We start from the raw sequence: 18,144 nt of genomic DNA on the forward strand, positions 1-18,144 counted from the left end.
ATTGATTAAAAAATGCTGATCATTGTACTCAGGTTCACTGCCATACACCCTGCTCATTATTTCATATTTTATCACTGTGGATCAAGGATGAAAATCCAATTAAATATTTTTCCAAGTAATCTTTACATTTTTCCTTCATTCAGTCTGAAAAATGACCCTGGATAGGGCTAACTATCAAAAAAAAATTCCTACGTTTAGACAACTTTGACTGTGTATCCTTGGTGAGAATCAGCATAAAATATGAGAATTATCATAGCAGGTATATTATTATCTATGTGCTTACCAGTCTCCCTGTAGTCCGAATCTTCCGAGCAAAGGGTGACGCTACCCTCAAAAGCAATTGTGTAGTTATTTTTGTTGCATGTGAGCATTATGTCCTGTTCAGCAAGCAGATCACAGTCCAAAGAGTCCACGCTGAAGTTGGCAGCAACTGCCGGTATGGGACTCTCCTTCACTGGCGAGAACAGCGGCTCAGACTTGCATATAGACATGTCTGTAGACCCAGACTCCTCACCCTGTACAGACATACAATGAAAATAATGTTGAGCACAATTTTTATAATCTATTCAATATTTTATTCTATTCAATATTTCAGTAGGATTATAGAGGTGGCCAATTATTTTGTTACCACCAGTGGAAATATGTACACAAGTAACCTTTTCATGAGGTATTTGCCAAAACGGTGCAGACATTAACTAATCACTATTTTTGCATTTCTTACAATGCTATTTGCCAGTCCATGCTTGAAGCAGAATCCTGACCAAATAGTCATGGTAACTCATAATAAGCGACTCTTATCAAACCTTCATCATCCTTTGCCATTACTGAGTCACATAATTCTTGCTAAACCTATAAAATCCTTCAGGAGGAATATTTTTATGCACAATTCTTTCCTCTCTTTGGCTCAAATTGTCAGTTTTCATGCAATTACCCGTGTATTTTCTGCATACAGTAACAATTCAATCCTTTCATTATTTTATAGGTTCTGCTAAATTGTCTTATTATAGGTACCACTCAGTTGCAGGCATAACATCAAGCCTAACCTCTTTTGAGTGTCACATTGCTTGATGGGAATTCCCCAATGAGAACACGCATGGGAGGCGTATAAAAGAACTAGAGAGAGAAGCTGTTCAAGTTGGAACCGAGAGGCCAAAAGAGAGAAAAGTAGCGAAATGAAATCATATAATAATAGGGGCACCAAGGAGTGGTAGTGAGGGTGGGAGAAATGGTATTATAAGACAAGCCAAGACCCGAGGACAAATACAAAGTCTAAAGAAATCAAAGGACCACCCAAATATATATCTCATTGAACGTGCATGAAAGAGTGTTTGTGATGACTCTGGTTGATTGCATGTTTTTATTTTCTTTTCTTTGATTTTCACACCTTTTAATATCTGTTGATCAGAGCAAACAATAAAATATAAGCAACATTTATTCATTTGCACCTGGAGCCAATCATTATATTTTTATATTTCTTAGGATGCTATTTGTCAGTCCATGCTGGACGCAGAATCCTGACCGAATAGGCATGGTAACTAATAATAAGAAAGTGAAAAACCAGCATTTCTCCCAATGGACTATCAGAACCCCAGGTTTGGTCAATGCAATCAGACAGGGTGAATCCTGAAACAGTTGCTTTTGGAAATAAAAATACAGACGTCACTGATAAATTTGGAATGAAAGATGCTCCCAATAATTTTCAAAAGAACATACGTTCAACAGAAAAAATATTCTAAAAAACTATCCCCTACCGCTGCTAACTGTGCAGATTACATTTATCCTGTAAATATAAAATGAACGTTACCTACGGTGGTGAAGCAATGAAAACGAGATAACTGAGATCGTAAACTTGATTGGCACTAGGTTGTAAAGGAGGTGGAGGAATAAAACAAAGTTACAAGTAAGGGGAAGGATAGGGAACACACACACTAGGTCACTTGGGTGTGTTTAAGAAACAGTGACCCGCAATTAAGTTTACGGTCTCGGCTATCTCGTTTTCATACATACATCCTAATTAAATCCATTTATATATATCTCAACACAGGAATATTTTTCCCTGCAAAATGACCTGGAATTAATCTGACCACAATAATGCTTACAGCCTTAACATTAAAAACTCTGAGGTAGAATGTGAAGGGTTGATAGTAGAATTACGGAGATAATGAATAAAAGGTCCTCACATCTTCAGGCATAAGAAATTTCAAGTTCACATTAATATGAACGAATATTTAAAAATTCAATTGAGCACTAAGGGACAATTAAGCTTCCAACCTAGTCCTCGCAAAAGACCTATACGCAGGCATTTATTTTTTCAAAAGCGGCTCTTAAAACTGAAATTTAATCATTTACTATGATGATTGGATTTGCAAAAATAGTTTAGAGGCTAGAATTCTCCGATAATCTTCTAGCCCCAAGGACTTGAAAATAGGGCTTACTCAAAATAGTTCTCACTCTTGAAATATGTCACCATAAATGAAATTCACATGTCTAAATCCAATTAATTCTAAACAAACTCACCTGTGAGCTGCTTCGAGGGCTTATTGAAGACTCTAAATCAAATTTGGCCATCAAGGATCCAGAAACACTAGCAAACATTTCACCTTGACGATTTGTCTGCATGGCAGGAAAGATAGAGAGAGAAAACACATATTTAGTAAATCTTTGTAGATGAAGATAAAATGACAATACTGCATTAACATATGCAGACATGAATTACTGCCCAATCAAACATAAATCCAAGATCTGACCGAATAAAATTGATTTTTAAACCTTACGAGGGTGCAATTCATTATGATGAAAAAAAGAGCCTATGTTTTTATCTCAAAATTATATCCTTCCAGATGCAACATATTGGAAAATTTAGCTTTGTATATCAGGTCAATCCTGAAATACCTCTTATGTAACAATGCAAACTTGTGCAGTCTTACTCCAGACATTGACAATGGCCTCCTGCACTTATCAAATCTTAAGATGATCCCAGTAACTTTGCTTCTCTACCACTTTCCACATTTCCGGTGAGCTTTTAAATCTGATGAATGTTTAATTTTACGTCTTTCACCCAATTTTGGATTCAAGAAGAGATCCCAGTGGGAAAAGGAAACCCTTTCCTGAAAATCTTCATCACTAACCATGACAACACTCAAGATACTAATTCACAAATTGAGTAGCTTCCGGTGTGATGTGGTGGAAGTCGAACATAATGAATAACTGATTGTAGCACTTTTCCACTTGATAAAATTTTTATTTTACAACCAGGTTTCGATGTATTACATCATCATCAGGTCAAACCAAATGCAGTTGTCAGCCATCTTATATACATTTAAGTTTACGGAAGGATACAAAGGGAAGATTTCAAAGGAAAGAAGAAAAACATAGTTTTTAACTCTGTTTTTCCGCTATCCTTTGCAAACATCTCCCCTGTCTTTCCCCCCTCCCCTTTCTCTCCCTCCCCCCTGCATTTCCTACCACATCCTCTCCCCTCCTTCTGGAATCTTAAATGTATATAAGACAGCACACAACTTCATTTGGTTAACTGATAATGATGTAACACATCAAAACCCAGTTGTAAAATAAAAATTTTATCAAGTGGAAAAGTGCTACGATCAGTTATTCATTACACTAACTCCCAGTTTGGATGTGGGAATACAACAAATATCTTCAGCTCCTAATAGAGAGTTGAGTGACCTCATTGCAACTATATACCAGAGATTTAAATTCATTTCAAAGGGTACTGGCAGAGACCACGACGAAAGACCAAAGATGGCATGGATATTAAGATTTAGAGAGCTTTTCTTTTACTATACATTATAAATAAATGAAAGGACTAACTTTGTAGTTCCACACTTTTCGTGTGGAACTACAAAGTTAGTCCTTTCATTTATTTATAATGAATCGGTTCCATAAAGTTACGCCAGAAACCATTAATTTTATTATACAATTCCTTTACACACACTCCCTGGTTACCATTTCTGATAATATCTACATCATCTGAGAACTAACTTTTGACCAAATAAAGAATAAACAAAGTTAGCTGAAAAGGGAGGGAAATTAAGATGGGATGAGAAATCAGCACTGTCTAAGGTGACCCATTCCTCTTCTCACTCCACAAACCCTATCTCCAGCTCTATTGGGGACCAATGTGCACTGGCTGAGATAAAAATTACAGATGTGCCATACCCAGCTAAGTTTGAATATACCTTTAGGATTCCTTTCCGGTTCAAAGTTTAAAACGAACAGTGAAAAAGAAACAGATGCAGTCAATTAATATATGCACTTAACTTCCTGCATATAAACATAAAAAATTAAGTGCGCATGAAAGTGAAACATTGCCTACATGAAATGTCCAGAACCTTCTCTAGTATTTGTGGTGCTCCCAAATTTGGAAACTAGATATTAAATGTGCCATTATTTCATTCTAAAGATTGAATACTCAAGATGGCCCATTGCAAAGCCCTTGTGGGACCATTATGAATCACAGGTTATCAAAGAGCATGGCTAAGGGGTCATTGAGGCAATGTAAGCAACCAATGAGAGTAAGTATTTAGAACAAATGAATTACCTGTTGCACATCTGCGCAACACATTGTTGGCAGGGCTAAAAGGGAGTGAATATCCTCTGTGCGAAAATCTTCCATGTCAATCTGTGCAAGATTTGCATCGAGATGTCTCGCCATGTCATCATAGCTGAGCAATGGGGATGCAGAAAGACAGCCAGGCAGTGCTACAGGCCCACCAAGCGAGAGAGTTGACGCCATACCCTGGTGTCTTGAAGTTGTGCGACAACAACTGCAACTTGTTCCAATGCCACAGGAGCTAAGCACGTTCCCAAGGGAGAAAGAGAGAGACAAAAGAAAATGCCACTACTTAGAAACAGAGCCTGCTAAATATTAAACGAAAATACTTCACACCATTCTTAAAATATTGCAACCTAAACTGATTGCATTTTATTCTCTTTTGATGACATGATCATCAGGTACTATAGTCGAACAAGCTATGACAGAGAGAAAACACGTTCTAATGGTTTGAAAATCCTTTTTCGTGATGGTTTCTTTCAAAGATATTCCACCCTTAAAATAATGAACGAGTGATATTATTTCATGAGTTCAATGATTTGAGTAAGTACCCCCCACATTTCACAGGCATTAATATTAATTTTTTCCACCTTAAAATCACATGAAATATTCATCCAAAGTATCCTATGTGAAATTATGACTGTGATTTGTTCATGCATCACTTGGCTGATTTTCCTTATGCAATATTTTACTGATTTTACCAAACTCAATTTCAATTGTAAATTTTTTTGATATTTATAAAAGTGTATTATCCTGTCAGGGGCCTCTTTTTTACTATTAATCAATGAAAAAAATTATTCTTTACTTACACTCAAAAGAAAATACCAAATTATACCAACAAGTTTTTTCCAAACCATTCTCAGCTGAATAGTACTTCAAATTCCTGTGAACCTTATATGTGTCATCATGTGTCAAACCTTCCACCATTGCTGAATGCACTTAGGATTTTAAAGTAGTGACTTTTCTTTGAAGAGCAAAGACTGGTAAATCTGACCTCTTTAAGTCTACATTTCCAAGTCATTACAGCAAATTTGCTAATTAAATCCACCATAGTGGTTTTTTAATCTCTATGCACTTTATGCCTCCATCATAACTTTCTAAGGATTACATCATAGAATCCTTTCGTCATGCTAAAAAAACTCATTGATCCCTTCTTAAATTAAATGAACTCACCCGCACTCTGTCAGCCATCTGCCATCCACACTTTCATGTGAAGTAATGAGATCCTGTTTATTCATTGTGTTGCTCAGTTCTGTAATAATCCTTCCACCACCACGCCGACGTAACTTTTCAGGATCCACATTTCGATTCCAGTCACATTCACTGGATTCTGTACGATTTGCCATTACCTCAGTGGTCATGGCAGTCAGAGGCCCTGATGATCAAGAAGAAAAGGGAAATTATAAACAATCCTAGAGAAAAAACATACCTATAAATTATACAAAAATACTTGTGTCAAGACTTTTTAGCTATAGAAAACATGCAAAGATAATTGGAGTCCCAATCATAACATCCATATACTCGCAACTAAACAGCAACGCAAGACTTTTTTCCACTGAAACCCAATTTTTATAATAAGCAATATAAAAGTAAATAGCAAGTGCAATTGATGCGTGCCTGCAATTGCTCGAAGATTAATATAACACTGCATGTAAATTAATAGACATTGAACACATGGGTAACCAGGCATTTGTTTACATCAATCTTTATCTATAACTCATGTATCACCAATTAATAATGGAAAAATATAATAAAACATAAAATCTATTCAGTGGATTCATGAAGAGAACGCATTCATAAGACAACTTGCATCCCTGCACTTGTTAACCGTTAAATTTGTTGAGAATTTCTCACAAATTCCAGAAAAAAATGCAGCCTTTAAAAGCAAATAAAATTTGTGTGAACAGGAAATTCATTTTCAGCATTTGTAATGTCCTTCTGTCCGTTTAAAAAAAAAGTATAACTTAAGCCAGCAGCTGAGAATGCACACAAACATGACCATTAAAGATATGATTTTAAATTCTTTAATTAGAATGATTTCGCAATGGAAAGAGATCGCTGCCTAACCACAAACATCACCCATCTGATGCAAACTGGAATTTTTTCAAGTTGAGTGAAAGGTTGCTAAAAAAAACCAGCAAATATTTTACAGAAAAATAAAAAATGCTTCCTGAAAGGTACAGCAATACCTATAAATGTAGGTCATTCATTGGGATAATTTAGGAACTTTTTGTTTTCCTCACCTTGGGGCATTTGACGTGCTGTCTGAGCGTTGCAAGCGCCCTCTTGCGCAGCTGAAGAGATTAACCTCATGATGGGGGGTGGTGGTGTCCTGCCTCTGCGCCTTTGCCTCTTTCCATGTCGCCCATTGGATCCAGGCTTTCCTGAAGCACCACCGCCTGGTCAGAAGGTAAAAGATATTGCGCATTAAGTGAGAGTGAATTATTCACTTACACTGATACACAATTGAAGATCATTCCACGACCAAACACATTTGCAGTGGTAGCAGAATGTTGTGCTCTTATTATTTATACCGACAGCTGAGTTTATGTTGTACAGAAAAGTCAACTCATGCATTCTACGGATATAAAACAGCCATATTGAGATTCAAACTTAAAATACCTTTAGGTACTCCCAACAAGAAAATTACCTAAATAGGTACGACGGGGAACCATCTGAGGGAGTATTTACAGATACTATCACATTAGGACACAGAATAATGTCCCAGCAAACCAGTAGTTTGACAATGGTCAGGTTTTAAACAGACCAAATTTTAAACTGCTCCATTGAATCCACTTAAAAACATATGTTCATTCCAAATGGCGTTCCTCCATGTCTATTACACACTAGTTTTTAATTCAGTGGGATATTTAAATGCCAGCTTTATTTTCACAATCCAGCCTAACTAATTTATTGCCTAATCCATGCCAGGCCAGTTTGAACAACAAATAACAGAAACATACAGCCAGAAAGAAAACGACACAATATTCTAATTCATTATTTTGTGACTACATGATTTACCCCCTGATTAAGCTGAACAATAATTTTTTTCTCTTTTTGACGTTAAGTAAAGAGTATAATGAATAAAATAGTAATGAATAGCACAACAGAAGGAGAATATCAAATTGTTTCCTGAAAATTGATGTAAATCTTACTGTTTTTAATATATAATACTATTAGTGAGGAGTAAATTCAGTGGAATAAGGTAGTAATCAATCTATTGTTCACATTCACTTACAACTTCTTAAACCACTGTTTAAGGGCCTGAAAGATCGAATTTCTGTCATTTAAGTCATTTTGAGTGGCCTGATTTACCAATGAAAAACTTCTGAAAATGGCACTAAGCACATCAATCACTGTTCTACCATTACTGTTATTCTTTCGCATTAGCCATTGCATCTGATATGTTACTTAGGTGTATTTAAAATCTGAAGGCTATATTTTTGAAAAATAAAGGCATAATTTTATAAACAACAGTCTTCTAAGGTGATCTAAATGGTTGTACATGGAGGGTATCTATCGGATAATTATGAATGGATGAAAAAATGTAGACATAACATGGCCATGGAGATGACAGGCAACAGTGTTCACATGATTGTGGGCCTAGATGTGACATTAAATTCGATTTTTTATTATTAAATAATAGGCAATCTTTCAGAAAATCAATGATAATACTAACATATTGTCTGACCTTCCACGGCCAGCGACATATATTTTCACTTCAAAAGAATAAAAATTGATTTTCGTCACTAACGAAATTCTAAAGACAAACAGTCATTGATTTACGCCACACATGGATACAATTGAAGGTTAATAATACACATGAAGTGCACGACATTGTACTTTCTTTGCAAAAGTACGCATTCGGGCACCAAATACGAAGATTCCTTCACATCTTGAACAAACAAAATATATTCATTTCGATGAGTAAACACTCTCACTAAAGGAAAAGAATGCCAAAGTGAAAATATGAATGTAGCATATATTCTGTACCGTATCGAATCACTACGACAGATTTGCGAATACTGTCATGACGATTGATCGATGAGCCCAGAGTAGAATAGTCTATCTAGCTTTAAATCGTGACACCAATAGGGCAATCAAAGCAGTAATGGACATTATTGGGTAATCAATGAGCACTGACATTAAAGGCAGAGATGATCTTTGTTAAACGATGATTTTATTCTGCTCTTAAAATTCTCATAAAATAAACCGTCCTCCTTAACAATTCATACAGAAGGTCTTTTGCGAATTTCTTCTTATTACAACACACTAAAGGCTTTAAAATACGAGTATTTAATATACGGTCCTTCTTGAAGCCAAACTTATGTTATTAAACGTCAAATCGTAATTATGGATTTTTATGTGCACAATTTATCCGGCGGGATATCTGTCCACCATTCACCGTTGAACAACCAGGATTCAATTTTAATACCACTGCTTTATTGCTTGTACCAGAAACATTTCTTGCCGCTCGATTTTATAAACAAAACAACTGCTACTAGACAACGATGCAGCATTTATGACGACACCAAGAAAAAAGTAGCAATTAACACCCTCTCGTAGGCACATTTATTATCTAAATAACAATATGCACCCGAAATGCATCACATACCGAAATCAACACATCCCCTCAGTCGACAGCAGCTGACTCACTCATCCTGTCCCCCTTCTCCCTGCTGCGTCACTCTATCGATCCACAAAAGGCGCCGTTTTTCCACAGCGTTATCTCGATATTTCGAAGGGAAAGAACTTAGGGAGGAAAGAAATTCACCACACAGGCAGTAGCAGAGACCTCTTTATCGACCCAAGGCATCGATTCTTGTACCACGGCCCCGGGTGCCGCGCCCCTCGCAACGGAGCGACCATTTGGGGGGGTCCCTACACGGACCCGACGCCAATGGTAGGCGCCAATGCCACTCACAACCCTCACACGCCGATGCAAACCACCGGCTTTCACTAAAGAGAAACACGGGGGTTCCTCGAGCCACGCCCTGCTCTGTGCTAGCCTATGTATCTTCTCCCGGAGCACCGAACACTAACAAGTGACTGCCTGCGATGCGCATCAGGCGGCGTTTTGAGTCGTCTGCGAGGGGTGGAACTTCGAGGTCGACTATTTTGCTTGCAGGACGCGGGTGGGAAGAGCATTACGTGAGGAAGGGATGAGGTTTCGTGGGAGCTACTTGAGTAAGGCCATAAGAAAAAGAGGAACGAAAGAGTCTGTTGCCTTATACTCGCGCCTGATTTAAAGGACCCCTCTCCGTCCTTCGTCTCTTGCCTCATCTGTATGGTGACATGAAAACTGTAACTACGGTGTTTGGCAGGGGGTGATTCAACGCCAAACATGCAGCATCAAAATTAAGTTTTTATAAATTTTCAGTGACAATTTATGATCAAAATAATGTAAACTATTTGCCTTAATTCGAGGCAGGCCACATTTATCCAAGGATTTTGAAGACATGATAACTACAGGTATATGTACTATAATTGCAGAGTGAGATAAACTTTTCCTCTTGTTGTTGGTTGATGCACTATTGGCGTATGGCAGTTTTTTTAATGCAAAAGTGTCCGTAGGAAGCAAATTTTTTCCAGACGAATAAAATCCTAAAACTTGCTAATTTAAGTGGGCGCGAACGAATGCTAAAGAAAAACCGGGGGCAGTGTGGGCCCCCATGGTTGGACGGCAGTGAATGCACACTAATGATACTGTCAAAAAGGTAGGATATAATTGGTCTGAAACGTACGTCTCCATACAACAATGTATACCTCTTTAGCTATTAAACGTTGGCAAAAGTTTTTTACAAGGCGCTTACGATGATATCCACGTTATCTATCGTGTTAGGATAGGTTTTTCTTGGACACTGGAGATACACATTGAAACTCTCCTAAGGCCTAACTTATATGGCTCAAAATGTCCAAAAACCTCATACCAAACCATAATAACTCATTCTTTAGTCCTGCATTCTTTCCCACCTCCCTTAAAATTCGCCTTCCCTTCAACCAGGGTATGCTGTGAGTGAATGGGATCCTCACGATGTTGGCTTAGTTTTAGAACTAGATGGAATGCAACGTAGAGCAGCTAGGTTTGTGAAAAGTTCTTAAGAACAGCACAGCAGTACCACTACACTATTGGAAGAATTAGGGCGGGAGCCACTAGTTGACCGCAGGTTTAAATACAGGTTAAATTTACAGCGTAAATTTGAGGCAGGTCACTTATTCGAGGGTGTTAAAGACACATTACATGCCCCGACTTACTGTGATAGATCAGATCACGTACGTCAAATCAGGGAGATAGATAGTATAACGGATTGGTTTTAAATGTCGTGATAAGGGTAGAAAGAGAAACTTTGCATTTTTACATAAAGATTTAATACTTCACACGACCATGGTTTCGATAATGCACGGCATCGAAAGTATTGAAGTGTGAAGTATTGAAGCTTTATGTGGAAGTACACAGTTTCCTTTTCTACCCTCATCATGAAGGTATTCCACCAAGTGAAGCCTTAAACTATCATATTTAAATGTCGCTTTCTTCTCGCACGAATAGAAATGTAAATAGATATGATCGCATGTGCGAAGGAGATAATTAGTAGTGACAGTGTACACATTTTGTCTTTATCAAGCAATATACCCATTTTTATCATATTGTCCTGTTACTGAATATTTTTGCGTGAAAGCGGCTTCTTGCATGGTGACTAACTTTGTTCGAATATCTGTGTAGACGAATATGTAATGATTGTGCATGTATGGCTGTTGATCTAACACCACATGCTCTTGTGGCGGCTTAAGGGGTATCATGTAGATGTAATGCCATCCAAATTACCTTTCCTCATCCTCTATCCGCCTGTCTTATTCAACATTATCCCCTCTATTACCTTCTTCAGCATCCCATTGCTTCTCAGTATCTCCAGAATTCACTCGCACTGCCTTCAACGAATTTGTGATTTTTTTGATAATTTTAATAGAATGAGAGTTGACTGCAAATAAAACACTGAACATGGTATTTTCAAGGATTGACGATTTGATGAGGTGCAAACTAAATTAATGACATACATTCTACAAATCTCGTCCGTAAACTAATTTGCTCTCTATTGGCTGGATGATTGACAATTGCGTCAATATGGATCTGCGTCACTAAGAATGTTTCCACAAGCGAACACGCATAAAATATACGAAATCGGCAATCTCCATACAATGCCATTTTCTGCTTCATTCATTTTATGGAAATTATTTTATGTAGTAAAATGATCAGGCAATAATGCCAGAGATCGTCCAAACAAAGGGATTCCTCATCTTAGGAGATAATGATGTGGTCATTCGTAGTTGTTACATTTCAAGCAACACTAGTGGCAGCGCCAGAGTTAACTCTTTTTTTGCATATATAGAACATAGTGCATAACGAAATAACATAAAAAATTGAAAATTACTCAAGAACACAATATGTCACGGCGCAAGTGTCAGTGATTCTGGGTAGCATTCAGAAACGTCTACCAGGAGGAGTGGTGCATGCAGTGAGAGCGAATGGAGTGGAGGGGAAACCTCGTAGGAAATTTTCTACTAATTTCATCCACCATTATAGAGAGCTGACGCAACCACAAAGTGAACTAGATGGTCCCCAAGGAAGACACGGTTTAGGGAGCGCGTGCAGTATGCTTAGTCCAGGGACGGAAGACTTTTCCGAATCGAATATTCCACCACTAACCTCATTCCCCACCCAATCTACGGACTAAAGAAGCAAGCTTGATGAATTAACCAGGAGGCCATGAGCCTTTCCACCGGTCCTCTCCTACTATTTGACTGAATAAGAATTGACGTCGGAGACGTGCTTCCGAAAACCAATCAGGTCCTTTTGGTGTAAACTTGTAGCAATGCAGCGAGATTTCGTAAAAAAAATGCAAAGTGCAGTGAATGAATCCGATGCACTAACAAATACTAATAAGGTCAAACGAGCTCTCTTTGACTCCGTGCCAATAAATTATCGACCTTAACCTTTGTAAGAGGCAGCCGTTCACTGATATTAAACTGCTTATTGAAAAAAAATACCCAACCGTCGAGATACGCCACCGTAATTTTACAAAATGGCCCCCATCCATTGTTGACAAAGGAAGAGGGGAAGGAAATGAAGCGGGAGTTGTTATTGAGGCGCCGCACATTCGCATCGATACCATTTATGGCTCACGATACGGCAAAACACTTCGGAAAAAAAGTAACGTTTTTCACTTGTTAACATCAGCGACACATCGGCACGCTACTGGTGAATTATACGCACTCTTAACCTAAGAGTCAATGCATGATCTCGATTTGCGCTGAATGTTGTAAGAAGCCGTCGCCTTAACCTACAAAAAAGGCATGCAGAACACTTCTTCCACTGCTCGAGCGGGAGTGGTGCGAAAATGGAAAATGGGTTTTCAGTCGTGGCTGGCATGCGACCCAAACCATAAAGAGTTGGAAGAAATGAGCGTGGAGGACAAGCGATCGCTCCACATTGCCATACGCACACACACACACACCGGTCTACCTACCTACCTTCCAAAGACGCTGCATGCCCAAAATTATAACTTGCGCGACGGAAATCAATAAACCTAGCGACTGCTGTGCTTGCACACCAAGAAGATCGCTTACGGAGGGGGAGAGAGAGAGAGACAGGGCGAGATTTTCGGGTGTTTCAGGAATTTATTTCGAGCCGTGTGAAAAGTTACATGATCAGGGGAGTTATGTGTACACGAGGAAAACATTCATTCGAATCTATGAAATACCCGAAGTAAAAAGTACTGCTTTTCGTGCCTTCGGGAGAGAGAAAAAATAGCCATCTCTGTTCACCTGCTCGTAAAACGCACCGTAAAAATCGGAGTCGGAAAATTTTCAGGAGATGATAACCATAGGACGTTGAGTAAATATAATTCTTTTCAAAGTTTTGTTATGTCACTGAACTGCGTTTGTACAACAGCTATTTCCGAACCGACTTGAATGCATCGAGTTTCTTTTGCATTGAATTCAGATGACTGGTGTGTTTTATATAATGGGGAAAATGTTTAGAACAGGATATAAATATAAAGGTCATTTATAAATTAGTATAGACAGACTTACTTTACTTTCTGAAACGAACTAGTCCTTACTCAATTAAATGGGAAATTTGCAATTATTTTCGTACGATCAAATTCCCCAGAGGTCAAGCTAATAAAAACTCAGCAGGAATAATATTAGAAAGTATTTTCAAACAGTTGTATGGCAAACTATAAAGATTTTTTACTTTTGACATTGCCATAATATTTTCTCACACCTGGTATGGTTTTTCATGTATGTTAAGCCAGTGGGAGGATGACGTCATCACAAATATCCCACTTCAGAGGGTGTTTACCCACAAAGAACTTCCCTCTCTGTTCCAATCGTGAACTCGAAAATTTTGGCACTTCATCTACCTAAACACGATAGAATTCCCAGTTTGGGGTGATTAAGGGAGAATTAATATTTTATGACGAATACTACATTTTCTGGGGATCACTTCGCAATTTTCAGGGAGCGGATTCCGATAAGTCTATGCTGCAGCAGGAAAAAGAGAGCAAAGGATATGACATAACTTGTCAATAAAAATTACCGCCAATGCTCTTCAGAGATACGACTCAGGCTAGATTACGGCTTCAGGTTTCTGAGGTAAGGTTTCGCATGTCCAATGACTAACCGAGATATATTTTACACAGCACACATGAGCTCATTTATTAAAGTAAGAGTGTACCAGCGGAATAGCAACCCTTAACATTTTCGACAGCACTTCTTCGCACTCCGTTTCGATAGTGTTTATATTGCAGCAACTCCAAAACGTTTTCTTCGTGGAAGTGAATCGTGAAAGCTGTCGCTTTAGCACGACCCCAGACGATTCACCACATAATTGGATAATCGCAAGCGAAAGGAAGGTGAGTTGAAGGGGAGGGAATGGGAGGAGGAAAGAAAGAGGGGGGGGAGGGAAGGAAAAAGAGGTTGTTGCCTATAAAAGGGGAATTGGTGAGAGAGGCTTGGGAGTGACGGATTCGGGGAGAGTGAATTGAAAGGATGAAATATATGAAGTCGACCATTTTATCGGCTTAACTGTTTTGGGAGTAAGATGCACTAAATTTTTTTTATAGGACATCAGAGCGAATAGAGGCATGTAACCGTCGCGAGAAAAATTCATTTCCGACATTTAGGTCGGCCAGAATTATTCATTCCATCCACATGTACCGGCGCATTGATATTTTATTAAGCACGCGTATATGGAGACTGTTGATTACTGAGTGGCTCACAATAGCCTTGGGTATTTGTATTATTTACAGAATGAAAGACATGATAAAAGTCGCGGATTCGACTTGGGATACAAGTGAATGGATGAATTATTTCGCTATTCCCACGACAGCATTGTGGAAAACGATTTTTTTGGGCGACGACTATCAATTTTACGTGGACGAATTAATAATGATATTCCCATTTTCGTCGTGTTCTCGTTGATTCTTACTACGGTCGACGAAATGACTAATATTCGGGTCCTCCGCCAAAAGCTAATGGCTAGGAGCGAGGGAGGAGGGGATAAGGAGACCAGGTTACCAAACCAAAATGAAGAGAGAGAGAGGAAAACGAGAGAGGGAAGAAAGAGACGTCAGATTTGAAAGGTAACGCCGAAACGTTTACTTTGGCGTCCAACTTGAAGCGGCTCAGGGCGAGTTCATTTCTCACCCCCTTTTTCTCCCTCCCCCGAGATACTCGAGTCGCTTGGACTTATGAGCGTACATAGTTACCGAGTGGCAGTTTCCCAACCGACGGGACTCGACGACAGTCTCACCGGAGGGATCCGAAGGACGCCCGGGTTTGCGGCCGCAGAGTTTCGAAAATTGAAGTCCGTAACCTTAACCTAGCGAGGGACAATATTTCGATGATTTGTTCCACTTATCGTATCAGCAACATATAAGGGAGAGGACTCTTTCTTTTTTCGATTACAAAATTAACAATGCACTCTCGTTCAAGGATATGCAGAAGCAGGAGTGTAGCGCAAACGCGAAATGTACGCGAAACTTCGTCTCAAAGAGGTGCACCAAACCAACGGGTCGTTGTCGAAATCTATAGACATAAAAAAGTCTGCATTAGAGCTGAATTTCAGCGTAGTCGAGAGGTTTAGATATCATCGATTACGAAGCGAATCAATCGTAATCCTCAGGAGATCGAACCACGTCGAAAAAAAGATTCGTCAACTGAAATTGCACAATTGGTTTCATACGTGACTTTATTGAATGCCAAATTCGTGCGTCAGAGAAAATCGGCGATTTCGTTAGTGTTTGCGTTTATTATTATCAAGAACGGACGCGTGATTGCGAAGGCTTCCAAAAAGATTAGCGATTACAAATACCTAGAAGATATTGGTGAAAATGATCGCGCGCCAAGTAGATCGTGTTAACTCTGCCCGTGACTGACAGAATACCTCCACTGCACAGGCAGTTCAAAACGCGTACGCAATGCATTGGAGTTGTAAAATTTCGAATTCCTCCGAAGGAAGCAAACGAACAATGTAATAGCACCGATCGCTCCTTTACAATCTGTTACAATAAAAACGGATTTTAGGCGGCTTTATATTCAATGCGGTGAATTTTCCAACCGTTTTCTATGGACTAATAATTTGCAACAGTAAATAGAGGGACTACGCGAAATCTTACATTTACGATGTTAAAAACGTTAAAACGTGGAGATGCCATTAAAAAAAACACTATTGCGCGAAACAGTCGTCCTAAATAGACAAAAAAGCTGTCTATATTTCCCTGATAATAGTTTAGGATGTATACGAAAGGGGTATTGTAATAGTTATTGGTTTTTTAAAAAACAATTATTAGTGCGGTTGCTATCGTACTGGCTTCCCACCCAGAGGGCCCGGGTTCAAATCCCAGTGGTGTTGAATATTTTTCAGAGGTATCTCCATCCCTACTTGAGGTACTTTGAGGAGGGCACTTTCGCGAGCGAGTACGACGTCCGTCGGATGGGACGTTAAGCTGCGGAACCCTTGGCGCCTTTCGTTAAGAGTAGGCTAATGCCGACGCCGGGTTTCTCTCCACCCTTCATCCTTTCCTGTCGCTTCATCCCTATGGCGCAAATGACCTCAGCTGTCGGTCGCCTCCCCTAAATACTACGACTACAAACAATTATGAACAAAACGGCTCAAATTAAAAGTGACAATCATTCGAAGATTTGACAGTCGGCTATTCAGACTACCCCAAGAATGACCATTCGGACAATTATGCTTATGCTTACTTATGCAATGCTCTTATTATTGAGGTGAGATAAATACATCAAGGTTTTTAGACCCAGAAGTTTACGATTTCGAATTTACCGTTAAATCTTCTCTCCACTCCATAGAACTTCAGATTGGCATAGTCTGAATAGTGAGTACATTTTAATGATGATTATGAATTCCACATGAAAAAGGTGTGCGCGATATTTACTTTTGGTAATGGGATTAAATGATGAAGATCTCTGCCTGGAACGGAAGTTGTAGTGAAGTTCTCCATTTACGAAATGTGTAGTGTATACCTGTATACTATATATGCAGGCGTTCAAAGAGAAATGTTTAAGTGCAATCACATATGTTGCCCCTAATTCTGAGCATCTTAAATTCTATGACGAATTTATTACATGGGGTAAATTCCTGGCTTTCAGCTCATATCTTATTCCGATAATTGTGCCATTTTTGCATAACCAATGAGCTATATATATATATATATATATATATATATATATATATATATATATATATATATATATATACACACATAGATATATACATATATATATATATACACACATAGATATATACATATATATACAAACATACATATACATACATACACATACATACATATACATACATATATATATATACATACATATATATATATATATATATATATATACATATATACATACAAATATATAGCATAGGTATAGTCGTGTCGGTGATGGTGCTTCAGTCGCTCTACGCACTTTTCTCACCGCTAGTAACATTATTCCTAATCAATAGTTAATCCAATAAGGATTACGAGGTTTTTAAGGAGTACTACGTTCGGCTTCAAATACTAACTTCTTGAGAAGGCAAACATTACCTACTAAGCGCTTATGCGGTCGTTCAATTCCTCTAGCCTTAGAGTGGGCAATGCATTATGCTGCAAAATATTTTAACTATCGCAGTGTCGGGTAAAAAAAGTGCTTTATTTGCATTCATGCATATAGGAGCCTTTTTGATAGCACAGTTGACTGGAGCTAGAGGAAAGGCTTCCTCTTGAGTATGATAATGGAGACTATTTCGAAAAATCGCAGAACAAAATTATTTTATTCCATAATAATTCTTTAGAGGCTATATTCCTTTGATATATGAGATTGAATAGCATTTCTGGTCTGATATTTATATTTTTGTATTGATGCTACTGAATTCATTGCTATGCATTTGACCGACATGCATTCTTCAATGGCCATCAAGGCGAAATGATAAAAAAACGGAGAGGTATGAGGGAGTATAAGATAGAGGCCAAAACGGGAACGGTACACAGTTCTCCGGAATCAGCAGG

At 38.5% G+C, this 18,144-nt stretch overlaps 1 protein-coding gene across 5 annotated transcripts in view; it reads right to left on the bottom strand.

The window, feature by feature from the left end:
• Positions 1-18,144, bottom strand: part of LOC139690865 (uncharacterized) — a 125,155-nt gene that overhangs the window by 13,273 nt on the left and 93,738 nt on the right. For 4 of the 5 annotated variants that reach the window (XM_071588480.1, XM_071588481.1, XM_071588478.1 and 1 more), the window contains 5 exons: positions 6,814-6,969; positions 5,744-5,945; positions 4,559-4,811; positions 2,518-2,613; positions 284-515 (listed from right to left, as the gene is read on the bottom strand). In XM_071588480.1, the coding sequence (XP_071444581.1) occupies positions 284-515; positions 2,518-2,613; positions 4,559-4,811; positions 5,744-5,945; positions 6,814-6,883 (853 nt within the window). In that variant the 5' untranslated portion in view covers positions 6,884-6,969. Of the gene's footprint in view, positions 1-283; positions 516-2,517; positions 2,614-4,558; positions 4,812-5,743; positions 5,946-6,813; positions 6,970-9,185; positions 9,645-18,144 lie in introns of those variants that run through there. The other variant, XM_071588479.1, reaches the window with a different exon arrangement.

This window comes from Hetaerina americana, unplaced genomic scaffold (genome assembly GCF_022747635.1).
Source record: "Hetaerina americana unplaced genomic scaffold, ioHetAmer1.1.p SCAF_3, whole genome shotgun sequence".
Taxonomy (NCBI): Eukaryota; Metazoa; Arthropoda; class Insecta; order Odonata; family Calopterygidae; genus Hetaerina; species Hetaerina americana.